General features: G+C 41.7%; 3 protein-coding genes across 19 annotated transcripts in view; all 3 read right to left on the reverse strand.

The window, feature by feature from the left end:
• Positions 1-610: 610 nt before the first annotated feature.
• Positions 611-3,147, reverse strand: tex30 (testis expressed 30). Its single transcript, XM_047601195.1, has 5 exons — positions 3,094-3,147; positions 1,772-2,008; positions 1,636-1,687; positions 1,270-1,484; positions 611-855 (listed from the first exon to the last, which is right to left on the reverse strand). Exons 1-5 carry the CDS (start codon positions 3,109-3,111, stop codon positions 694-696), a joined length of 684 nt encoding a protein of 227 aa, XP_047457151.1. The 5' UTR covers positions 3,112-3,147; the 3' UTR covers positions 611-693.
• Positions 3,148-4,151: 1,004 nt separating this feature from the next.
• On the reverse strand, positions 4,152-12,042 carry poglut2 (protein O-glucosyltransferase 2). Its single transcript, XM_047602041.1, has 10 exons — positions 11,582-12,042; positions 9,487-9,692; positions 9,147-9,352; positions 7,241-7,318; positions 6,766-6,938; positions 6,345-6,582; positions 5,947-6,156; positions 5,776-5,865; positions 5,515-5,619; positions 4,152-4,279 (listed from the first exon to the last, which is right to left on the reverse strand). The coding sequence occupies exons 1-10, from the start codon at positions 11,776-11,778 to the stop codon at positions 4,262-4,264; spliced, it is 1,521 nt and encodes a 506-aa protein (XP_047457997.1). The 5' UTR covers positions 11,779-12,042; the 3' UTR covers positions 4,152-4,261.
• Positions 12,043-13,754: 1,712 nt separating this feature from the next.
• Positions 13,755-24,129, reverse strand: part of stxbp5l (syntaxin binding protein 5L) — a 121,997-nt gene continuing 111,622 nt past the window's right edge. For 12 of the 17 annotated variants that reach the window (XM_047600581.1, XM_047600577.1, XM_047600575.1 and 9 more), the window contains 7 exons: positions 22,986-23,087; positions 21,531-21,770; positions 18,778-19,141; positions 18,058-18,223; positions 17,397-17,508; positions 16,969-17,189; positions 13,755-16,536 (listed from right to left, as the gene is read on the reverse strand). In XM_047600581.1, the coding sequence (XP_047456537.1) occupies positions 16,495-16,536; positions 16,969-17,189; positions 17,397-17,508; positions 18,058-18,223; positions 18,778-19,141; positions 21,531-21,770; positions 22,986-23,087 (1,247 nt within the window). In that variant the 3' untranslated portion in view covers positions 13,755-16,494. The remainder of the gene's footprint in view (positions 16,537-16,968; positions 17,190-17,396; positions 17,509-18,057; positions 18,224-18,777; positions 19,142-21,530; positions 21,771-22,985; positions 23,088-24,129) is intronic. The other 5 variants (XM_047600583.1, XM_047600579.1, XM_047600582.1 and 2 more) reach the window with 1 other exon arrangement.

Genomic DNA, 24,129 nt, shown 5'->3' on the forward strand with positions numbered 1-24,129 from the left:
TGCAAACTCACATTTTGCTAAATTAATGGTCAGAGAAGCCCAGGCCAGATGATCAAACAGAGCCCGGACGTGTTGAAGTTGATCCTCCCAAGAGTTACTATATACTACAACATCATGCAAGTACACTGCACATCCTGCCTGGTCAGACACCGCCTTATTCATAAGGAAGTGACGGGTCAACCGGAACTGCTGCCCCAATGGAGGAAACTTGTGAACCAGGACCTATCACAGAGGATCGACCAAAGTAAGCGTTTAACAAGTTAATGTGATAAAATCCAACTTATTCCGATCAAAGTAGATTATTTAAATCACTCAAAATTATGATGCCTAACAACACTAATAATGTCAGCTGTAACTGGATGGGAGTAACAAAGAGGCTGAGGAGGATGCAGTAGGCACCTCAAAGAGAAAGAGAGAGAGACTAACAAGTGCCGTCTTTTATGCCGTTCTATAGACAGATTCTTTATGTTCTAGAGACAGAGCCCAGATGGGCAGGTATGTGCAGCAGACCCTCACAGCTCAACCTGTAAGCAAGCATGAAAAAAGAAAGAGAGTGGGAGGGATTATTATAAATACAGACCACGCAACACATACTCTATACAAACGCATCCATTGTGTAAAATAATACAATTTATTTAAAAAGTATTTAAAAACAGAAAACAAACAAATCTACATCTCAACACAGTAATTAATCTATTCTCCCTGTTCACTGATCCAGTCGATAACCTTGGTGTTCACTTCATCCAACACAGAATCCTCAGACCTTCCTTTCACCGTCAGTCCATGGCTGCCTCCGTGTAGCCAGAAAACCTCAACCTGAGATTTCATTTCTTTTACCACACCGGTGAAAAGATCCTGAGCAAAGACAGACGGCAAAATCATAGCGATGCATGTCATGACATTCAACTGCCATAAACTGGATTGGACAGGACTGGACCATGTACAGGATATGTAAGATGGAATAATAATGCTCTCATATGAAATCACTTCCATGCATTCAGAACATTGAACTTTAAGAATAAATATATACAAATGGTAGGAACCCTCTATCAACACATGCAACTGATGACTGAGTCATAGGAAAACATGTATAGTGCTTAAGTGAGACAAATAAGGAAAAGTGTTTCATGCAACTTTCTGAGACCAACAAAACATTTGAGCACATATGAAGTAAAACATGCACAGTACTGCTGTAAAAAAAATAGCTGAGGATGTATGAATATAAATACATGGAAAATGCAGTCAATCCAGACTAAATTTCTCTCTTACCCTGTCACACATGTTGTCCTCTTTGCCTGACACAAATAGCACACGCATGTGTTCTGGCAGCATTTTGAGATCTTCACTCCGCTGGCGATGGGCGTCTGTCTGTCCCGGTGGGTGCAGGGGGAACGACAGGCATATGACACCCTGCACCGCATCCTCAGCTTCGTCGCTTAGCTGCCTGGCTAGAGCCACAGCAGAACGACATCCCATTGACCTGCCTGTGTTTAAGGAGTGTAATTTTAGTTGTAGAGAAAAGATTTTTTGGGGCATAATCTGATATTGATAGTTGTCAGTTTACCCAAAACAGAAAGCGATATTAAAAATATAAAAATTTGTCAAAACTTCCTCTACGGGATCTGACAGGCTTACCTCCAAAATAAATGTGTCTAATTGTGAACTTCTGTAGTGACTTCAAGTAGTCCTGGGAGGAAAACATGTTGCGTGAAGCAGCTCATCAATGCACAGAAGTCATCTTCCCATGAATGAAGTGAATGAATATGCTCACCCACACAGCACGGTAGGCCTTCACCCTATAACTCAAGTTTAAACCTTTGCATGTGAATCGGAAGCAGATGATGCCTCTGGAGGCCAGACAGTGTGCCAGAGACACCAGATGTCTGAAGTTCATGTCTCCCCCAGCCCCGTGTGTGAGGATGACAGCCCTGCGAACACGGTCCAGTGAGGCAGGGACACACAAGGCGGCATCCAGAGACCTAGTACCAAACGGCACCTTCACTGCTTCCTGAAAGTCAGTTAGCATCATGAGGTGTAAACATCTCAGACCAAATCAATGATGAAACAAAAAGTTAAAGTGAAACATGCTCATTAGTTGTGCCACAACATTTCACTCTGAAGTCTAAGTTAGACTTTAGTGATCCACGAGGGAAATACTTGGTCACAGTAGCTTAGCACATACAAACATACAAACATTCCTAATAACTGTAAATTAAAAGAAAGATAAAAGCCGGAAATACCCAATAATTTAGTAGACCAAATAAGTTACACATTTGGGTGGTGCACACCAACTATGGAAGGATAAAGGTGAACTGAAGAGTTGGAGATACAGACATTTGTATGTATGTATCTTCATGTTGTTTGTATGTGTGTTGAGTGAAATTTTTGATTTTTTGATTTCTGATTTTTCGGGGGAATTCGACTGAAATTTTGGCGAAAGTTACAGTTGTTTACAGTGAAGCAGGAAGTGGAAAAAGGCAAAAAAAAAAAAATAAAAACTAAGTATCCATGCATTTCAATAACAGCATCGGTGCCAGCTGTGAGATGCTAGGATTTGAGTGTGAAACTCTGTCCATATCCCACCTTTTGCTACAGGTGGGGATGGAAAAACTCTTGCTGCGCACAGACTTGGAAATAAACTGCGCTCGAATGAACTCTGTGAGGAGTAATTTATTGTAGAAGAGGCAACAAAGTATCGATCCGATACTAGCCTGGGTATGGATACTATCGACATTTAGATCGATACAACCAGCCCTACTGCGTAGGTGCCTGCGTTAACGCGGGAGCCTCTGCGTCACTTCAACGCAGAAGTATACACTGCGGGTTACACGACAACTCTCACAAAAATAATACTAGCTTGTTTAGGTTTTACCATTCATTGATGCGTGAAGCAGCGTAGTACTGAGCTAGCTACCTGTGCACCTTCAACAAACTTAAAGCAGTGGCTTACAGGTAATGTGAGGGTCTGTGCTATTACCGAGGAGGACTTAACTTTACCCCAAACTTTACACAAACACTCGTCTGGTTTGAGCGATGGCTAATTCATACTCTAACTTTGGTTGACACGTTGCGGAATGTGGTCTTTCACCGTACCTCTTCAAACTTGTCCATTTCATTCAGAACGTTTCTTCTCTGGTATTCACAGGATACAACCTCACTGCAAAAGAGCGACACCTAGCGTTTAGGAGTGGTCACTTCAGCTTCAGCACATCACTGTCGGGAAGGCGCAGTCCAGATACTTCATGGCTTGAGTTTTAATCTGTTATGTTATTTCACATCCACTTAACATCACTTTAAAATATAAGTATGTGTTTTGCATATGTGGAAGTACCCTGGTTTGAGTGTATAAGGTAGAAGTATACAAACAAAAAATATCTTGTCTTTAAGACTATGAATGAATGAACGCAAACAAGGGCTAGTAGCCCTTGTTTTCATTTCATTCATTCATCTCAGTAACCACTTGTCCTCTGGAGGGTCATGGGGGACTGGAGCCTATCCCAGCTGTCATTGGCCAAGAGGCGGCAAGAGGCGGAACAGGTCTCCAGTCTATCACAGGGCTAACACAGAGAGACAACTATTCACACTCAAAAACACCCACACCTACAGACAGTTTACAATCACCAATGAACCTAATGACCATGTGTTTGGATGGTGGGAGGAAGCTGGAGTACCCGGAGAAAATCCATGCAGACATAGGGAGAACATGCAAACTCCACACAGAAAGGCCTTTCCTACGAAGGATTTGAACCCAGAACCCTTTTGCCATGAGGCATCAGTGCTAACCACCATTAGTGTAAAGAGGAGAGCTTGAGTCACTCATATCGATCCATAAGGCACTATCTACACTAAACTTCATTTCTGTTAGACACCACCAAAAAAATAAAATAAATAAATATATCATGTTTGATTGATGTTTACGATTTAGGGGGCACTATTGTTTCAGTCAGTGGACAAGTACTGATGAGCTTCAATTTGAACTTTCGTTCCTCAAATTCTATCTGGATTCTGGAAGTTAGTTTCTTCTAATACGAACTAAGATCTGTTATTATTTCACATCCTGTTAAACATCCTTTAGTAGTATATATAGAAGTATAAATATCACCATGACTTGAGTGTATAAAATAAAAAAAGGCAAGGCAAACACAGACCACTTTTAACATAAAAACAGAATTATTTATTAAAAAAGATATTCACCAGTCATACAATAAATTCACACTTTGAAAAATTATTTGGCAATACATCAGTTATGAATGACGACCCTTCAGAGTTCATCCTTTTCCTGAAAAAAATAAACAAAAAATCCTCATGTTACAATCTGAAATAGAGATGTCACTAGATCACGACTACATCACATCTGAGGGGGAGAAGTCAAATTATAAGTGAGGTTATGTAGTAAAGAAATCGCTTTCTCTCATCTTCTATAACTGCTTGTCCTCTAGAGGGTCACGGGGGGTGTTGTTGTCTATCCCAGCTTTCATTGGGCGAGAGACGGGGTACACCCTGGACTGGTCACCAGTCTATCTCAGTTGTAAAGAAATCTATGCCACCGATTATTAAAACGTTGACATAAGCAGCACTTTATTGTCAGTGTTCCCACAATGAAAACATGTCATTTTTATGCTAAGTTTAAATGTTTAAAGCAGGAGCATCGGCACCTAGTATACACCAGAGGGAGCCACACACTAGAGTTGAACAGGGGTCTGTTATAGTATTTTTCCCTTTTATTGCTATTGCCAAGGAAAAGCATCTCAAAAAAACAAATTAATGGACTAATTTATAAGCTCTTGTTGTCTGCTCGTCAAAAGATTTACTTACAGGAAGTCTATATGTAATAGCGTCTTAACTGTCAAAATTTAAACGTGTACAAAAACTCTATAATTGTTTACAGAGATCCATTTAATCATTTAATCCAGTACAGACTTTTAACTGAACACTTTGTGACATGTCTTATGTCACATCAAATGAATAATGGCTGCTTCAGTTACACTAACGTGATATACACACTGTCAAAATGGAAAATTACATTTATATTTTAACTTGTCATATCTGCATTGGTCATGTGACCTTATAGCCCACACAACTTTCATAACAAGAATGTCACGAGTACATCCTAAGTTCACTAAAAGTTCAGGAAAAGCTATTTAGATGCAATCGCTGACATTTCCTGATCTGAATTTTAAGTGCCACCACGCAAATGCTTTTTTCCCATCCTTCTTGCCTCCTTCTTGTGGGAAATAACACGTTTTACACCGGCCCCACACGTACCAGCATGAAACCAACATGACATGGACTATAAAATGTTGTCACGCCACATTCGGTTTGACAGCACTCTGCGCGTCTCCTTTTACGCAGATATTTGCAAATCAACCAACACAAGTGATCACTGGGTCTGAATCATTTCTTACTTCTCGACAACCCTCACTTTTGAGTTTTTCCCACGACACGAGCTGGGATAAATGAGTACAAGATAGAGGGTTAGTGGGTATTCTACTGCAAGTCGGCGGTGTTCCTTACCCTGGTCCTGTGACAGGAGCATGGAAACAGGTCATCAGTTGGCTGTGGTACAAGCTCCATGCCCTCACGAACCTTAGGCTCCGTGACCTGGAGTTTGGCATACTCCTACAAAAAGAACATTGACCGTACGAGTTAAATATAAGGACAAGTGTCTCCTCAAAACAACTGTCATTAAAACAAATCCTCAAACCACTTTACCCTGATAAATAAAATAATCATTTTTGCACCACCTTGACTGTTTTATCATATTACTGTAATTACCTCGTAAAGTTTGTAGTAGTAACAAAATATCTTGTCTCCCATAAGATGATTGCGGGCAAACTGCTGACCTGCAAAGGCAATTTTCTTTGCCTGAAAGACAGCACGGAACAAAGTAATTTGTGGTTATTTAAGGATGAAGGCAGGGTATCATGTACAGCACATCTTCATCACCTCTTCATCATGATCACGAGCCCACTGGATCTTTTCCAGCAGGTCTCCCAGGTCCGCCCTTATAGGGATGTAGTGTTCCCACGGCCGAAGCTCATTGTAGAAGTGCTCGTAGTAGCCAGAATCCTGCTTCATTACCACACTGTCTCCTGCCAACAGGTAAGGCAGTCGATACGCTGCTACGGTGCCGTCGATGTTTATTTGGTACTTGTACTGGGGGCGGACAAAGAACAGAAATGAAAATAAGAAATAATCGACTGATTGTGTGCTGGATGATTTCCTGTCTTCATTAAAAAAAAACGAGTTCTGCTTCTTACTGAATGTTGTCACATCAGCAATTTTGCACTTTTACAATCAGGCTTTTTCTAAAACACACACAAACAAAAAACCTGCACTCTCACCTTGAAAAAGTCAAAGAAGGAGACGTGTTTGACCAGCGGCCCGTAGAGGCTCTCGTCATGTTTGAAGAAGAAGAAGTTGGTGAAAGCAGCGTCTATTAGGTCGGGGTGAGCCCTGGAGAGCTTGACCAGCTCCAGACGCTCCTGACGACTGTCCCGGCCCCTCCAGAAAGCCGTGGCGTTCTTCTCCGGCCACGCCGGCCCCGTGTTGGCCTGAACCGACATCATGTCCAGGCTCACCCTGTTGATTGGACAAATAGTTTCTTTGCAACTAGGAGCCTTTGGATACCAAAATATGGATACTAAACTGTTCATACTTCATAAAAATGCAGTGACACTTAACCTCAAGTTCTCGGTTTAGTCCAGCGCAAACTCGGTGATACTTAGCATGTGCAATAGTTGTGTTACGAATACAGGACTGTACCTTCCCATGGTCTCGAGGACAGACTCGGTCAGGTCATAAGTGGGCATGACGATATCTCTGGTGTTGTTAGAGCCACACCAGGAAAAGATGGGGTGAATCTTCTCTGAGGGTTTTCTCTTCTCCAACGGCCAGTCGCCCAGATTAACGAAAAACTCCGTATCAGGGAGCTGCACCTGGATACACAAACACACCATCACAGAGACGGTCATGAATAATACTCTTCTGACAACGAAAACAGGAGCGCTCTCATTAAAATAGGACACTAATAGTAGGTGATAACAGAGGAGGCCTTGATGCACACTCCAACTTTCATATTGTGTGCATGTTTTGTATGATTGAAGAATAATTACGGAAAATCATCATCTCGCTGAATGAATAGATGCAGTATTAAAGTGATACATTCTGAAAAGCATCATTCAAGGTTGGCGAGTTAAACATGGAAAACATTTTGACAGGCAGTGTAAGAGGAGTTCACCTTCCTGGTGAGTGACAAGAGGATGGCATCCATGAAGATCCTGAACCCAACATGTTCTCCAAATGTTTTCACATAGACCTAGAGAGAATAAAGAGAAGGTAATAACACAACCGAAGCTATTTAGCATGAACACACGGACACAGCTTTCCTGCAGCGGAGCGTGGCCTCGTGAAAGGCGGGTGAAGACAGCAAAGGTTTCAATCGAGATTACTTTCAGGTAATGGTTTTCACATTAACATGCGTTGTACAAATGGATGCGTTCACTGTCCCCACTTTCAGGTGGGCAAAAGCAGAGTTAATGAGCGACTGACAGGTGGAACGCTTTCGTATGGGTTGCTCACACATGAAAGGACAGCTTTTATTTCAGTCTTTTAATCTACTGAGAAATGCAACGATGAGATTGTTGCATTCAGTGATACTTGGATACCTTCTGTTTAATTTTAGGAAAGATCGACATTTAGGAATAATCTACACCACAGGAAGGCCAGGACACCCAGAGGAAAACTTGCATTTGTGTTGATTGCATTGATTATAAAAAGCAGTTTACTGTAAGAGACGTTTATTACATTAAAGAAGGATCAGGTCTTAATGACCACATACATTAGTTTGACCAATGTGCCTGCTTATAACTAATTAAAAGGTAAAGAAAGTGAAATTATATACAGTGACACAGTCTGCAGTATTATCAAGATTTAGGGTTGACATCAAATACTATGTGGGTGTGTCGTCTTGATGAGAGGTGGAAGGAGCAATGGAGTCACATGCAACTGGAAGCGTTTAATTTATTCACTATTTGACCATAAAGTAGGACATTTGGAATCGTATATCAGCGTTACTGAATGCTCTTTGAAGGTTATTTCTGATGTGCAGTTATGAGGTGATTCTTGGTTGTGGTAGGTAGGTCACTGCCCAGTGGAATATGGCCCTGCATCAAGTAACCTACAACGATGGCCCAAATGTGCTAATCCAGTTAAATTAACCTAGTCAGTCACAGGACCTGAGCATTTTACACACTAAAGATTAGTTTGAGGACAGAGAAGCAAAAATGAAGGCTGTTGGCTGTGTCGATACTAAAGGGGACTCAATATTAAAATATTGTGCGAGATGACAAAATACATGTGCATACAGTCTAAAGCCAAAATCCTGTCTTTATTTTTGTGTCACTGTTGGTTTTGGATTGCAAAACCCTTAAAAGGACAACAATATTCCATTTCACTCCACTGATAACACACTTTTGCAGGGAACTGTTTAAGATCCAGTGGGACAGTAAACCACCGAGGAATGACCAGGTAACACTAGCACTGTGTGAACAGAGGCGCTTTAGAGATCGTATCACTGTTACAGCACTATGGATTGACGTCCACAGAGGTATTTTGAGAAGATGGTAGCCTTGAACACCTGGCTGACACACTGCTCTTACAGATGTGTCACATGGCTGCAGGCGCTACTGACTGACGTTACTTTACTGCTTGGCCCTAATTACTTGAGTCTAGGGAAATACCTTTGTTTATTACTATACTGCCCTTTGGTTATGGCTGAATTTTAAAGAGAAAACTGGCGTGTTTTTGTCAAACACAGGCACTGTTTGGGAAAAGGCAAAGTTGGGCGTCTTTACTGCTGTTTTAACAACAGGTGAACCTCAGTTTGCCAAAAATAAAATATGTCACCCCTCACCACTATCCAAAGCCTAGACCTAAATCCAACCAAGTCAATAGTGGCCTGTCGTGAATGTCTCTGGCCCAGCCACGGGTGATATCATTCAGTGAGCCAGAGGGAAATGTGACACAAGGAACGACTGTAATAAAGCAAGAGGGCACATACAGAGGGTATGAATATCATTTACATATAATAATTCTCACTACAAATTACTAACGTCATTCTTGGTCTTTCTTTGTCAGACGAGTACCTTATTGTCTTTCACAGTGTAGTGGCAGAGGCTCTGCCGCTGTCCAAAGCGCTGTGGGATCTCCTGTGCATTGCGATCTGGGTCGACACTGCTGTAAAGGGACAGGTCCCTCTCTATCTGGGGGAAGGACGGAGGACAGTGCATGTGGGCCTCCCACACAGAACCACTTGGTTGAGGACAGTCGCAGCCTTCATGATAAACTGGACCTGCAGAGTATAAACACATACTCATAGATATTGCTCTTCCACCTGCATTAAAAATGTTCACCAGTGACATATGTGGTTAAGTACACGCCCTCGTGTTCTCCCATCCCAGGACACACTTCTGATTTCTATCGTACCTTTAAGAATGAACGGTGACTTTGCAACGTGCTTGTTTTTGAGCAGAACGTGGACGTGGAGCTCTGTATAGGTGGCGTACATCCTGTAGCGAACCAGGAACGACCCATCCTGTCTGTCCAGGACCTGAATCCAAATCCTGGTGAACTGCTCCACTGGAGACACGATCTTCACTTCGAACGTCTTCTCTCCGGGCGACGCTGTTAAACTGAGAGAGGGGGGGAAATACACCGCGGTTAAGAGTGAACTCGGACAGTGTCACGGGTGTAACATCAAATATGAGACACAGTTTATAAGCGGTAGTAGATCGGGAGGTAGAGCAGTCGTCCGGTTGGTGGTTCTGTCGTGTTCCTGTTGTGTCCTTGGGCAAGACACTTAACCCACCTTGCTCCCAGTGTGAAGATTGCGAGTGATTGATGTTTGGTGGTGGTCAGAGAGGCTGTAGGCGCGGATTAGCAGCCATGCTTCTGTCAGCCTGCCCCAGGGCAGCTGTGACTATCGAGGTAGTTTGCCACCGCTAGAGAGTGACTGTGTGAGCGAATGAATAATGCATTCAATTGTAACGCACTTGAGTGTCTATGGTAAGGTGCTATATAAAACCAGGGAATTATTAGCATTATTATTTTAAGCCAAGTGCAGATATTTTTTCTCTACCTAGAATAGAACAGTATACTGCCCCTTTGCATGTTATGTCTTAAACTGATATTAGCAATAAATTGGATCTGATTTGAATACGCAATCTAGTATCAGGTGACTTTAACTTTTTTCAGTTAGAAGAAATAAAATCATCTATATGGTTTATTTAACACTGTTGGTGTCAGTTTGGTTCTGCTTCTACTCTTCGAAACAAAAAAACACTATTTTGCTGTAGATGTTCCTGTTTACCTCATCTGCATGTGAATGATGCATTCTTAAAATCTGATCACAGTATCACTGAATACAACAACTTGTAAATTAAAAGTGTGTTACTGATATGATTTTTGTGGTTTCTTACAACAGACACTGAGCCATTGTGCCCATTCTGTATAAGCAGACAACAATGTTGTTTTGTTTTGTTTTTTTGTACTGGGTATGAATGGGCTCGAGCATGTGTGAAAGTGATATCCACCGAGTGACTACACAGAGAATAGGACACCTTCAGTGGGCCCACGCGGCTCTTTGATGAAACAGGTCACAGAAGTTTGTCTGACAACTTATTACCGGAGGCGCAAACTTTCATGTCTGCTCTAGTTTTGACATATCAGCTACCACACAACACAACACGTGGTGGATGGATTGATTACGCTGCTCTTTCTTTGTAGTAACAGGTCTGCAATGACAACATCCCGTGTCAATAAAATTAGACTTTACACTCACTTTATTAGGTACACTGGTGAAAAGAAGTGAAGTAGTGTAATAGTCCTGCACTAGATCGTGTTGCTGTTTATGTTGAAATGGTGGTAATTCAACTGGATGATCATTTTGAAGGATGTGGTGCTGTTTAACTTGATTGAATTTAACACTTAAGTGTTTCTCTGTTATTTAGTCAAGCCCAACAGATGAGGTACAAGATGAAAACACAACAACTCTCTCATTTATTTATATTATATAATATATAGATATTTAAACCATATACTTCATACTATATCCTCCATGAAGCTAAGATTTAGTGCAGGGCTGCTGTATTAGAATTCACTAGTTTGTACCATTGACTGTTAAACCATAGATAGACTGTATCTGTACAGCCTTTAGACCAAGAAACTACAATGAATACATTGAAGATATTCTTAACAAGCACACTTCTTGACATGAATACACGTTCTATGATACGTATCACATTTTCTTAGCAAAACACTGAAACCTTAAAGGGAGCTTCACAGTAGTTTTTTTTTCCACAACAACACCCGTTGTAGCTTCAGTATAAAATAAACCACGTAACACATTGTCATTTTAATTCAGTTTCAACATGCTCTAACAGAGCTTTAACGAGTCAAGATGCTACTATGTTAGCAGCTTAGCATGCTATTTAAATAAATGTTACAGGTTGTAGCAACTTCAACCCGTAGCCACTAGTGCGCAGGCGCCGCAGCAGCCCAGGCCTGTTACTTAGTTACTTACTTTTTCCCTGAGCTGTCCACAGCCTGTATGTAGAAAAATCGAGCTGGAAGCACAATGCTCGCCTCCAGTCCAGGTCCCCATATCAAAGTTTTATCTGCACTGGGCGCAGAGGCTGCCTGAACCCCCGGGAGTTCGTGTCTGAACACGTCCCGACAGAAGAGCAGCAAAGACAGCCGCAGAAACAGTCCAGGAGACATAATTGACACTTGTCCAACGTTAACCGCCCTCTCCTCACAGAAGTCCGCAGCGCAGACATGCCATTGATGCTTTAACAGTGTCCAGATCACCACAGGATGAACAGAAGTGGAGTTTTAACGCATTTTTCCCCGTTTCCATTTGGAGTTACACGCGTGGCATTGCCAGTGTGTGGTTACGACAAGCGCATGATGTTTTATGTCCCTTACGCGTCCGCTGGTGTCGTTACTGCCCGAGACCGTCTGCCGTTAGCTAGTGAAATGAACGGGTTGATGTATGAAGGCGGGGCAGGGCGGGATGAGAACGGGCCACGGAGAGATCTGATTGGCTGCGGCGCGACCGAGACTCCAAATGTGATTGGATGGAAACACGGAAGTAAAACTTTGTGGTAGTGAAGCTCATAGTGCAAGGGAAGAGATTGTGGATGTGGATGATGTTTTTATAGGTTTATGTAGTGTCTGTTTTTTTGAGAAACATTCGAAGACAATTTAATCCTAAAAAACACATATGTCAAAAACGAGACTCAATATGTCTTTTCTCACAGATTAACGTCTTCCTTGGAAAATGAAGTATTCATACACTTTCCTAAAGCAACAAATTGCAAAAAGAATCAATATAAGCAGCAATGCAGTAAAAGAGGAACTTAGTCATGGACAAATAAGCAATGCAGAAGGTGGAGTAAATGAGTTAATGTTTTGTATGCAGTTTTAATTACTGTACAGCAACTTGTTCAGATAGACCTAAATTGAACAAATGTTTTATATCAGCCACAGACTGTTTGCTCATGAAATCAAATAGCTAGGCTGAAGAACAAGCTTTCTCATTGAATTACTGTAATCTAGAAGTTGAATTAAACTGAAATGCTCAAATTGCAGATCAAAGTAATGTAATTAATTACATTTTCTCACCCTTCTGAGGGTGTCCCGTGATGTCTGGTAACACAATGTTGAACCGTTGACGTTTCATTATCATCCACTCCACACCTGATCCCTAGTCCACCTAGCTGTCCACATCATGTGCATCTGCTCGAACCAAGGCAAATGGTGGAGTCTGATGACTTGACTGCCCACGACGTTACTCCAGCACCAGCAAATCTCAAGAAACCCAATCAGGCCGCAACATTCAGGTGACATCATCTACTAATGTTATCACCATTAGCATGAGATTAGACAGGCTGTTCCAAGAGCAGCCCCACACAGGACTGTGTAGGTAACGTTAGCTAACTATCTGTATCTAACTATGGACAAGAAGGTAAAGTGGCACAATGCTGTGTGTAATGTCACAAATTAAACACAGTAATAAATACCATATATCAGAAGGAAATGCAGTATGTTACATAATGGTCTTTGGCTGGTAGTGTGAGTAGCTTTTAGATTATATTGTATGGTGTATTGACCACAGCCAGCCTGCAGGAATCTGTTTCAAGTACGTGACTGCATGAGCACATACTTTTTACTTGTACTTTCACTTTTGATTCTTAAGTACATTATAATTAATTGTACTTTTGATACCTAAGTAAATACCAAGTAAGTTAAGACTTTTACTGAAGTAATACTCTAATAGATGATTTTCACTTTTACCAAAGTCATTTTCTCATAAGATATCTTTGCTTTTAAAGTATGACTTTTGAGGACTTTATACAACACTGTACATGTCTAAGTAACATGCATGTGAATTCCAGGTCCAAAAGTTTCCCAGCAAAACACAGTATGGTCACAAGATGGTCAATGTTATTCACTGCTCCTGTCAGTGGTTTTAATGTTATGGCTGATCTGTGTAGAAACATAATTCACAGACACACTATTTCAAAGTATTCACTTCTTGTTCAATATTATTTTCAGCTTGCACTGAAAACAGGCAGTCGCTGTAATAACTGTCACACCCTGCAACGTTTTCATGGCTGATCAATGGAAGGAAGCTTCATCTTTTGCAATTCAGCAATTGATCCTGGTAAAGTGAAACAGAGCTCTCGGCCGTGTACATCAATCAATGTTTATTTCAGTTTGCTTTTGCATCAACATATTTTCAGATCTTTTTTTTTTTTTTGTCAAGTAATTTCTAGTACACTAGTATAATATCAAGAAGAACAAAAAGTGGTAGAATCCATTTAAATAAGACAAACTTTGCTGCCATCATTGAGAAAACCAAAATAAATGCCATTTTCAGCATACTACAGTGTGAAGAACTACTACATAGTTCCAGTGATTGAGACAGAGCCAGGATACCAGATACAGTACCAGCAGTAACAGGTACAACATATACAGAGAAAATACAGTATCAGTTTTAGTTATATATTTTTTTTTGTTGTTTATTTTGATTCACCTTTCACCCAAGATTGAACTGTACAGTTAATATAAAAACTGAAAACATACAAACCAAAAACATACTAACAAAACACCCTGTCAGCAGAAGTCAGATTTTTTTTTTTAATATTATTTTGATTTTTGTTTTTTGCTTTTTTGATTGTTTTCTCTGCCACTGAAAGAACTGCACTTAACACAAATCTCATTGACGGTACAGGGATAGGAGAGAAATGTAATATTGTTATTTTTTTGTTGACATGTTTAAGACACCCATTTGAATCAGATCGTGTGTAATTCCTGAAATCCACGTCTTTCCAGGCGAAGCATGTTAAAAGAAATGTGTATGAAGGCCATTTTAGCCCGAGCAATATCTCAGGCAGACATGTTTAACAATGCGGATGCACTTCTGTCCGTTTAGTTTTTAGCCTTCGAGTGTCACTGTGCATATTTTGCGTTGGAGTGATGTCAACACGGTCAAGGCGCATTACTTCATACGTGGTCTAATGTGTGAGAGATGGACACCGATAATCCTCTGATTGATTTTTCAGATCAGTTCAAAGTACAGACAAATACACAAGTACAAAATATCCTCCTCACTTAATGCTGTTTGCTTGTGTCGTGTGGCTACACACTGACAGACAACACGATCACAATATGATACACGACCATGTATCATGAAACATTTTGTTGTTTTTAAAATACAAGAGGCCTCAGTTAAGAGGCCATAACCATCAAATATAGGACTGCGACACAAGGATATCATAGTCATCAAGAACGATATTGAAAAAGAAAAAACCTTCGGTTGAAATCGTTGCAAATGTTTTACACATGTACAGTTTCTTCACTGACTCAACATCTGAACATCACTAAAAAAAAAAAAATATATAAAATAAAATACTGTTACTTCTCCTGAACCTTTTACCGATTAACATCTCCCGAGGGAGAGCGCCGAGATTAAACATGTGATTCTAACTCCTTTCGGGTTCGCGTCACAAAGACAATCGCTACGAGTACCGTCTGCGAACAGAGGACTCCTCCAGTTTAAAGATTCACGAAGCACGGGACTGAGGCGGAGAGAGATGCGAGGGTATCATTCACGTTTGATTGCTTAAGCAGAGAAAGAGTCTCGCTCTCACTCCCGCACACACAGACAATCTACTGGCTCACTAAAACTTGTATGTCTGACAAAGGCAGCTGAAGACTCCGACGTTGATCCAGTGAAAACAAATATAAAGCACACCCTCGGATGTTTGTTTTATGGTAAAGAAACTTCGATAAATGCCCTCTAATGGCCAAGCATCATCTGCTCCTATCAGCAGGAATCCTGCGATGTCTACCACTGATTGGCTCTTGGTTAGTTTGCAGTGAGTGGTGATATTCATCCGTCTTGGATTTATGGCACATGAATAGGTTTATTATATAAACACACTGTTCAGAATACACTTCTATCTCTCCATCCCTCTGCATATGCCTCACACCAATCTCTCCAGTCTCTGTTTTCATACAACTGTAGTTCAGGGAATGGGATGTTCCCTCGTTGTCATTTAATGCTTTTACAAGCAGCAGCAGCAGCAGCTGAAAAGTGAAAATAGATCAGTGTGATAAGACTGTGCAGAGTTAAGTGTTAATACTACTCATTTATATTTGCACTGTGCAGCCCAGAGTAATTGAGAACAAAGTTTAGCATTATTCTAAGTGTGTGTAAGATAAAGTTAACTATGTGCATTTATATTGTGTCAAGTAATAGTTGCTGAGACTAAGAAAAAAACAACCTAAAAAGGAAGAATTAAAAAAAAAAAAAAAAAGGGAAAGTAACACAAGTTTTGGCTTAATAGCAATGCAGGTATACATTTCCCTTTTTATATATAGATTTTTTTTTGTCAATATCTCAAAAAATATAAAGTTTTTCATAGTTCCCGACGTTGGCTTACATCATAAATAAAACTTTTTTTTTGTAATTTTTGAATCTCCTGTTAAAGTAGCATGCTGCTTTTTAATATGGCAGTTGTATATTTTTAATAGTCATCCATTGTTGTTTCATGCATTTCTTGTTGGTTTCTTAACGTTTGAGTATCTACACAGTAAGGTCCAGAAAACCCAACAACACAAGCTCCCACACACGCAAACACACACACACACACACACACGCAGACACACACACAGACACATCACCAGTTCCATCTTCAGACCTTCCAATGCCGCCATCCCCTCTCTGTCCTTAACACTGCACGTCAAGGAACTAGCCCGTCCTCGTTATTCACCAATGTGACAGTGCTGTACATGTAGCCAGTCCAGAAGCTGTAAAAACAAAGTCACTCTCGTGTCCATCTGTTAATTGCTTTCATTTTGAAAGTGAAAGTCCTGTCGCGGCACAAAGCTCCGGCCGTGGGCGGCCTCAGCCTTTTTCTTCTGCTATTAGAACTGGTACCACTTCTTGTCCTTGCACTTCAGCATCAGCTGTGAAAAAAAGTCAGATACTGTTGAGATACTTGAGAGACATAAAGGATTATTACAGCTGTGTCAAATGCTAGACAGAATATGTCGGGAATAACACTTTGAAAAACTACTGTATGCAATAGTCATGGAGAGTAAGTAGCATAAATGGTTCCAAAAAAAAGCATATTTTGATAAAATTTCACTAATAATAACTCACAACACAAGAAATGTTAACAAACTGATAAATTGTATAATTTTTTCTAAGGAAACATGGCTGCATCGATCAGTTTACATTAGTGGCATTATTCTGTGTTTTCAAAGCAAACATGAACAAAAAAAACAGATCTTGGCAGAGAGATTAAATTTAAAAAGTATTTCCATAACCATTTGTGAACCTTAAGTGAATTTGCTCATCTCAAACCAACCAAAAAAAACCTGCGGTCTTGTTTTCACCTCATGAGCGTGTTTGGAGAAGGTTTCTGCACTGGTCATCATCAGGGCGGTCCGTTCCTCCAGCTCTCCCAGCCTTTGGCCTCTCTCGTCCAGGGCGATGCGGGCCCGTGCCAGGTCACCCACCACCCCGCTGGCTGCCACCTTCATGCCCTCCATCCCTCCCTGACCGGGGATGTGCTGCGCCAGACTCCGAGAAGCCTTCCCAGCTGCCGCCTCGCCAACTGTCAACAACACATCGGACGAAAATGAAAGAGAACCAGACATACAGAAATGAAACTACGTTTTAATCTTTTATAAGGTAGACTTTTGAAGACACAAAACATTTATGTCTTCTACATAGTGACTATTAATATCACGTCCCCCACTTCAGGCAGGTTAGCACATGTTGGAGAGAAACACTAATATTTAAAAGGAGAAAGAGAACGCACAGAGCTCTTCTCGGTCGAACGTTTGGGCATTTCCTCCGAAGAAGCCCTTTAAAAATCCTCTGTTCTGGGCCTCTGGTGTTTCTATTGGTGTAAACAGCTCTCCCAGCATTTCCTGCAGGGACGGAAAATGAAAGAAAATGTCTTAACAATTGCACAGGAGATGTAATGCCAAAACGATTGTATCACTGAGACAAGGTGTATGATATCATTTGTCAGTTTACTTGTCCGCACCCACTATTTTTCCTCCAAGACTGAGAACCAAAAAACTACTAAGAATACAATGCTGCCAGTAGATGGCACTGTGGCAGCATTATGTTCCAGGCTTCACGTTTGTTTTCAGGACATGAATATGACTGTGTGTTACATGCACAGGCAGCCACACTGTAACTCCGCATCCGTATTCAACGCAGCAGAGTCCATACAACATGTGACAAGTGTGACATTTCTCTTCACTGTTTCCTTTCAGCTCCTTTCAATAATGTCTGCTGCTTATTTACCGCTCCGATACGTCTCTGAACCAAAGCGTGAGATTGAGGGGCGAGAGTTAAAATTACCAGTCAACAAATTTTCTTTCTTTCTTCCACATGCATACACATAAATGCAAATCTGGAAATGACTTTATCTTTACATGAGCATCACAGAGTCAAGCTGCAGTGCTGACCTGCAGGTTGTCGCACATCTCTTGGCTGTACGTGATTCTCTGGATCTCTGTGGGGGAGCTGAGGTATAGAGCCTGCCCCCCATTGGTGAAGCAAAAGGTTCTCGCAATGCGCATGTCTGTCAGAGGCAGGTAATTGACATCCATCAGTGGTCTTAAACTGGGCAGACTGTGAGCGGAGCGAGAAGAATGAAGGACAAGTCAGACAACAGGAACATTAGTATAGCATCACCTGCAAAATAAAGCACATGCTCATTCAAACTCTTAACTATAGCTATTTAATACTGACCCTATTTAAGCTATAAATAAAACATCATTCAGATCATATGACATCAAACTGTATTCCCGAAAGTATATTTAAAACCACATGACAGAACAAATTAGCATCCAACCAAAGAGAAAGGTGTTGTCTCCTCACACACACACACAGATTTCTTTGTCCTGCTTTATTCAGAGGTGTATTTGAAAAATAAAAATGAGCTAGTCATAGTGTGGTTAAATCAAATACTCTGAATGGGAAACACTTCATTTTATGCATCGGGCTCTAAAGGCAAAGGGTCAACACGTGCACTCAACCATGTCTACATAATTGCCCATGCTCGGATCTCAATTATTATACAATTCATTTTGCGGCTCTAGTCCAAAGCTCCCACACAAGAAAATACTGACATATAACTATGAATTGAACTAAGTTTACATCACAGGATGTGCCTGTGGTCATACCTGAGCGTCATGACATGTCCATTAGCACAGAAGCAGGCCAGGCACACGCTGTTGCTCACAGACACCACATCGGCTCGCAGCACAAAGGACGACTCTGTGATGTTGTGGACGTAGAGGCAGGACTGCGAGGGCATCAGGAATATTTTGGCCTGCCTCTCAGAGCACACCACGGCCAAGTGTCCCTCTCCGTAGGCGTCCTGGGACGACGACGGGGAAAAGTGGACCAGCTTCCGCCTCCGCGGTCGGTCGGGGTCCTCGGGGGCGTTGGGGTCCTTCCAGACCTCATAGGGGCTCTGAATGATGCCTCCCATGCAGTCCAAGAAACCAAAGCGCAGCACAGAGCCCTTCAGCATTTGGACAGCTCCTAGGAGTTTTGGAAGTGTCAAGAGGGAAACAGGGATGGCTCGTTGTGCAAGAATAAAATCTTCAAAGCGCATTACATAAGCCAAGAAGGTGCTGCATGTAAAACATTTCTGCATTAACTGGGATAAAAAGTCACACATTTTAATATGTATAGTTAACTAGTGTTTGCTGCTACTGACATAAAGCCAGGAGTACACTGACCTTTTTTCAGAGTTCACATACTGCATTAAAAACCATCTATTGGAAAACCACGGGTGCACTTTACAAACACACAGGTAGACTTCAACAATGCTTTCCATTATTTTCCTTGGACCCGACTCTGTGACCTTCCAGTAATAAGCTTGCATCTTGTAGGTTTAGTCTAAAGAGAACAAGTGCTGTTTTTGATGTTTTCACTTTGAGTAGGAGACCTTTTCCCCACACAGCAACATTTCTGGATGAGTAACACATGTTTGAACGGTACAGTTCTGTTTGGTCACACCACAAAGCCGTTCCTTAGTAAAGTAGGAAGTCACTTTATGCACGACAAATACCCATCAATGTTCTCCACGTCAACAAATGTTATCTAATTGAGTTTAATAAGGTCTTAGAAGCCCTTTAAGTACGAGTAAGAGCAAATGCCGTTTTCACAGATTAACACAGTGCACTTAATTCCTTAGGAAATTACCTGCTCTTATTATAAAAGCTTTGTGCTACATGAACGTGGCATTTTCTCTTATGGCTGATTAGACCTTTTGTCTCAATCTGACACTATTAACGTTAACCACTCATATCCCAGGTTTCCAAAGTTAGTTATTTAAAAATACTTTTAACAACAAATGCATTATTATTATGTGATAATATTTTTAATTGGAGCAGTTTGCTATAGCACTGCTTGAGTGGGGGTGAATTAGCTAATTACACAACAAGAAGGGTTTGGTTTAAAACCAGCTGCTGGGGCCTTAGTTAGTTTGCATGTTCTACCTGGTTGTCTCTGGCTTCATTCCACACGTTAGGTTACTGGTGATTCATAATTTGTTGCTAGCCTTATGGGTGTACCCTGCCCCTTGCCCAGGGGCAGCTGCCCCATGACCCTCTATCAGAGAAGCTGTAGTAGATGATGGATGGACTATTTTATTTCTTGGAAGCAAGCCTGGCTTGTTTGCCCAAATGAATCCTAAACCAAACTATCTGACCTAATTCTGAGATAAAACATATGTATGATGTTGATTTTTCGTAACTGATGACACTGCAATATATATATATATATATATATATATGTCAATAAACGCATTAGATCACAAAAAAAGTAAAATCGTCTATATATAATTAGGAGCCTATGTTAGTGAAAGAGAGAAGAAGTCTGATAAGATGGTTGTAGGAGCCAGAAATAGAGCAGACCTGTCTGTGCTTGTCTGGCCACTGAGAGACATGAACGAGGAAATTCATTTTGGACCAATTACAGTTGATGCAGACTGAGTTGCTGCGATGTGTGGTTCCATTTCTGTGCAGGTGCATGTCAGGTTACAGCGTAAGGTAAGGACATGCGTTCTCAATGTGGCATTAGTCTCTATCGACAATGTTAAATAAAATTCCTCTTACATGGCATACCAAAAGGTGAGATGTATTACACTTGTGAAATTTATCAACGTTTTGAATTGCGCCAGGAATTTATCAGAGGCTTCCTTACCAATTCGTTTCCATTGAGTTAATGCAAGTTTAAATGTCAGACTGTTGAACAACCGTGAAATTGAGAACATGCAGCGTGGTCCATTTATTACATTTTCATCAAGCACATTCAAGATATACATAACACTTTGTCTGATGGACCATTAAAGCTTTTATCGCTTCGTCCAAGCCACAGGTGATATAATAATCAATAAAAGGGGCACAGTCTGAGCTGAAAATGCTTGCTATTAGTAGTGAGTGAATAATTTGAAAATTTGAAGCTTCAAACAGGGAAAAATACACTTTGTGGATCTAATGCCTTCTCTCAACTTTTGATGTATCGTCTTATTTTTGACGAGGCTAGAAGCTCTTCTAATCTCTTTTGTTTGTTTTGTTTTTTGTTCCTTGGAGGTGTCTCGTACTTGCCTGTAATGCTGCTCACTTGTGCTTTAAATGATCCTCCAGGAACAAATACGTTTTCTGAATCTGAGTCTTTTGAATGGATGTAAAGTGGGTTTTCCTCTCGAATAATATCCGTCACAACTTTGTGACAAGATTGTTACTGTTTAGGGGATTTGTATCTCACCAAAATACTGCTAACATATGACAACATCATGACGGTACGGCCACTACCAAGTTACTCTGTGTAAATAAGCAGCTGTGCCACATTACGTGTACATATCGGAAGTTTCTGCAGGACATCGTTATGACCCCTTCATGGTAAAAGTCCTAGTGGTACTCACCGCTAGGGCCGATGGTGACCGGTTCCTCCATCCTCTCCTCCTGGTCGGTGGGAATGGACATCGGGATGAGCAAGGCCACGCCTAAGCTAGTGCCCACCCACAGACACGGGGTGGGCAGGGCGTCACTCTTGCGCCCATAGGACTCTCCAAACTGCAGCGTGGTGATGGCCTCTTTGGTGTCCCGGTCAATGCTGGACACGCTGGAGCTGCGCGAGCGGCTGAAGGAGTTTTCACGACTCTCTACAGCAGCGGCCGCCAAACACAGAGGCGCGGCACAGGCAGGGATGATGCAAGATGAGTCACAAGCGAATGAGATGACAAATGAAGGGAGAGTGAGAAGGAAAAGGGAGACGGAATTGGAGAACAAAATTTTATGGAAAGAGTGGCAGGGGAGTGCAGCGACACGGCGAAAAAAGGAGACAGAAAAAAAAACATACAGTGAGAGGCAGTGAATAGGAGCGTAGAAGACAAGATATTCTAAAAGTCAAACGTGGTTTAACTGCAGACTGTATGTGATGTCAAACACAGGAACAAAAAGGCCACTGAATTGATGTGATAGTCTGAGAAGCAAAATGATCAAACATTATGGAGCTGGAAAGAAAACATATTTTCACTCCACACACGTACACACTCCTACGTCTTTCCTCCATTACAAGATTCTACCTAGTGGTCTGGTGGCAGTCGCTACCAGGCACGCACACACACTCGCACACTGGCAGCTGCACCGAATTCAAAAACTTCTCTCAGTCTGTTTGAGTGCTGCACATTCAGGTCCTCCGTTGTGTACTTAAAGCCTCCATCATGAAAGTATTTCCGTATTGCTGCATTTCTGAATTATTCAGAGCCAGAAAATGTGCAGTACTGCATTGGCAGCCTGATGTTACACTGAGTGGAGACTTTATGTAACAGCGACTGCAGATGGCTGCGAAGCCCGTAGTACACAAACACAGATAAGATGAATTAAATCTTGACAGATACACAACGGATGCATTCTCGGCAGCACTTTAAAGGCATTTTGAGAACCGAATCTACCGAGCAGTCCTGTTCTACCGGTTCGTTTGGTCGTTATGAAAACCTAACCAGAGAAATTAACACAGGCTAATATACACAGATTAAATCTGCTGATTTGTTCGTCTGTAATATTATTCCTTTTTTTTTTTTTTTTTTTACCTGTAGTCTCCCTGTTCAGGAAAATTAAAAATATGTGTGCACAAGTTCAAATAAATAAATAAATGAAACAAAACATCCACTATTTATGAGCTCTTGCAGGTTAAACAGTGCACCTGGAAAACATTCACGATTGCTATAAAGATCAATTCCTACACTTCCCAGGGCAGGAGCAGGCACTTCAAGATGACAGAGGGCCACAGGACGAACTGACATTCTGACGGACGGACGAACGTAAATTAGCCAGCAGGACAGCAGTTTATGGGTTTGTGGCCGAAGCCCCCTTACCTCTCTCACTCCAGCAGTAGGAGGCGGCGCTGTGGTGCTCGTCGTGGGAGTACATAGTGACTCCGTGCAACTGCTGAAGCATTGCCCTCCTGGACGCATGCCCTACTCATCCCCCACGACATGAACCCCGTTGAACAAAAACACAACCCCGACCACGTCCCGAAGGAACAAATACACACACACACGTACACAAGCGTAGCCATACCGAGCCAAGGAACAGACGAGACGGACAGATGAACAGCGGTACCAGAGAATGACAGAGAGGGAAAGAGAGAAAGATGCAACTGAGCGTGGGACAGATTGCTTCAAATTTGTACAAAGGCAGAGAGAGCAGGACTGAAAAAGAGGCAGCTCGGAAACGATTCTGGTGGCCACACAACCTTTACTCGCATATCCATGTTCTGTCTGAACCTTTTTCCAGCACCATCTGCTATAATAAACTCTGCTGGCAAGAGTGGCAGGTTTCTACACTTCAGCTGTTTCTCTGAGCAACTCTGATATGACATTCCTACATGCAGCCCCGTGTGGTCAATAAAGAGCTACTGTGCAGCCACAAGCGCAAAAACCTGTGAAGTGGATACGAAGTTGTAAAAGAAAAAAAAAAGCAGGCACAGGGAAATACAAATCAGTTCAAAAACCTAACACAAACACCTAGAACTTGAGAAATGAAAGAAATGCTGTTTTTCTTTTGTCTGTTTACTAAGGCACCAGAGCAGTTTGAATGCATTTCTGTATTTTTAGTCAAAATTCTGATATCTTGTTGACAATGCTGTGCAATGCTGCTGGCAACCACAGTGACAAAATAGCCTTCTGCTGTGAGCCCGGGCAGCTGCAGCTCGGGCTTTGCCGCGTGTCGCCGGGGTGTGTTTACGCTGTGTGACAGAGCCTGTGGGGCGCTGCCTAATGAAAGTCACACGCAGTGGTGCTCTGACAGGACACAGGGACCCCCGGGGACCTCTTACAGGGAGCTAGAGGCGGGCGAGGCAGTGTCAGGCAGGTGATAAGGAGAGGCAGACAGTCTGAAGTGGTGAGACAGACATAGGTGCCAGGTTCATACGGCGGTACGTGCACATACACTCACACACATTCTAGAGACGAGGACAGACGTCTGGAGTTGAACTCCTATTTTCATTTCTGACTGAGG

The sequence above is a fragment of the Mugil cephalus genome, chromosome 12, assembly GCF_022458985.1.
Source record: "Mugil cephalus isolate CIBA_MC_2020 chromosome 12, CIBA_Mcephalus_1.1, whole genome shotgun sequence".
In the NCBI taxonomy this organism is placed as follows: domain Eukaryota; kingdom Metazoa; phylum Chordata; class Actinopteri; order Mugiliformes; family Mugilidae; genus Mugil; species Mugil cephalus.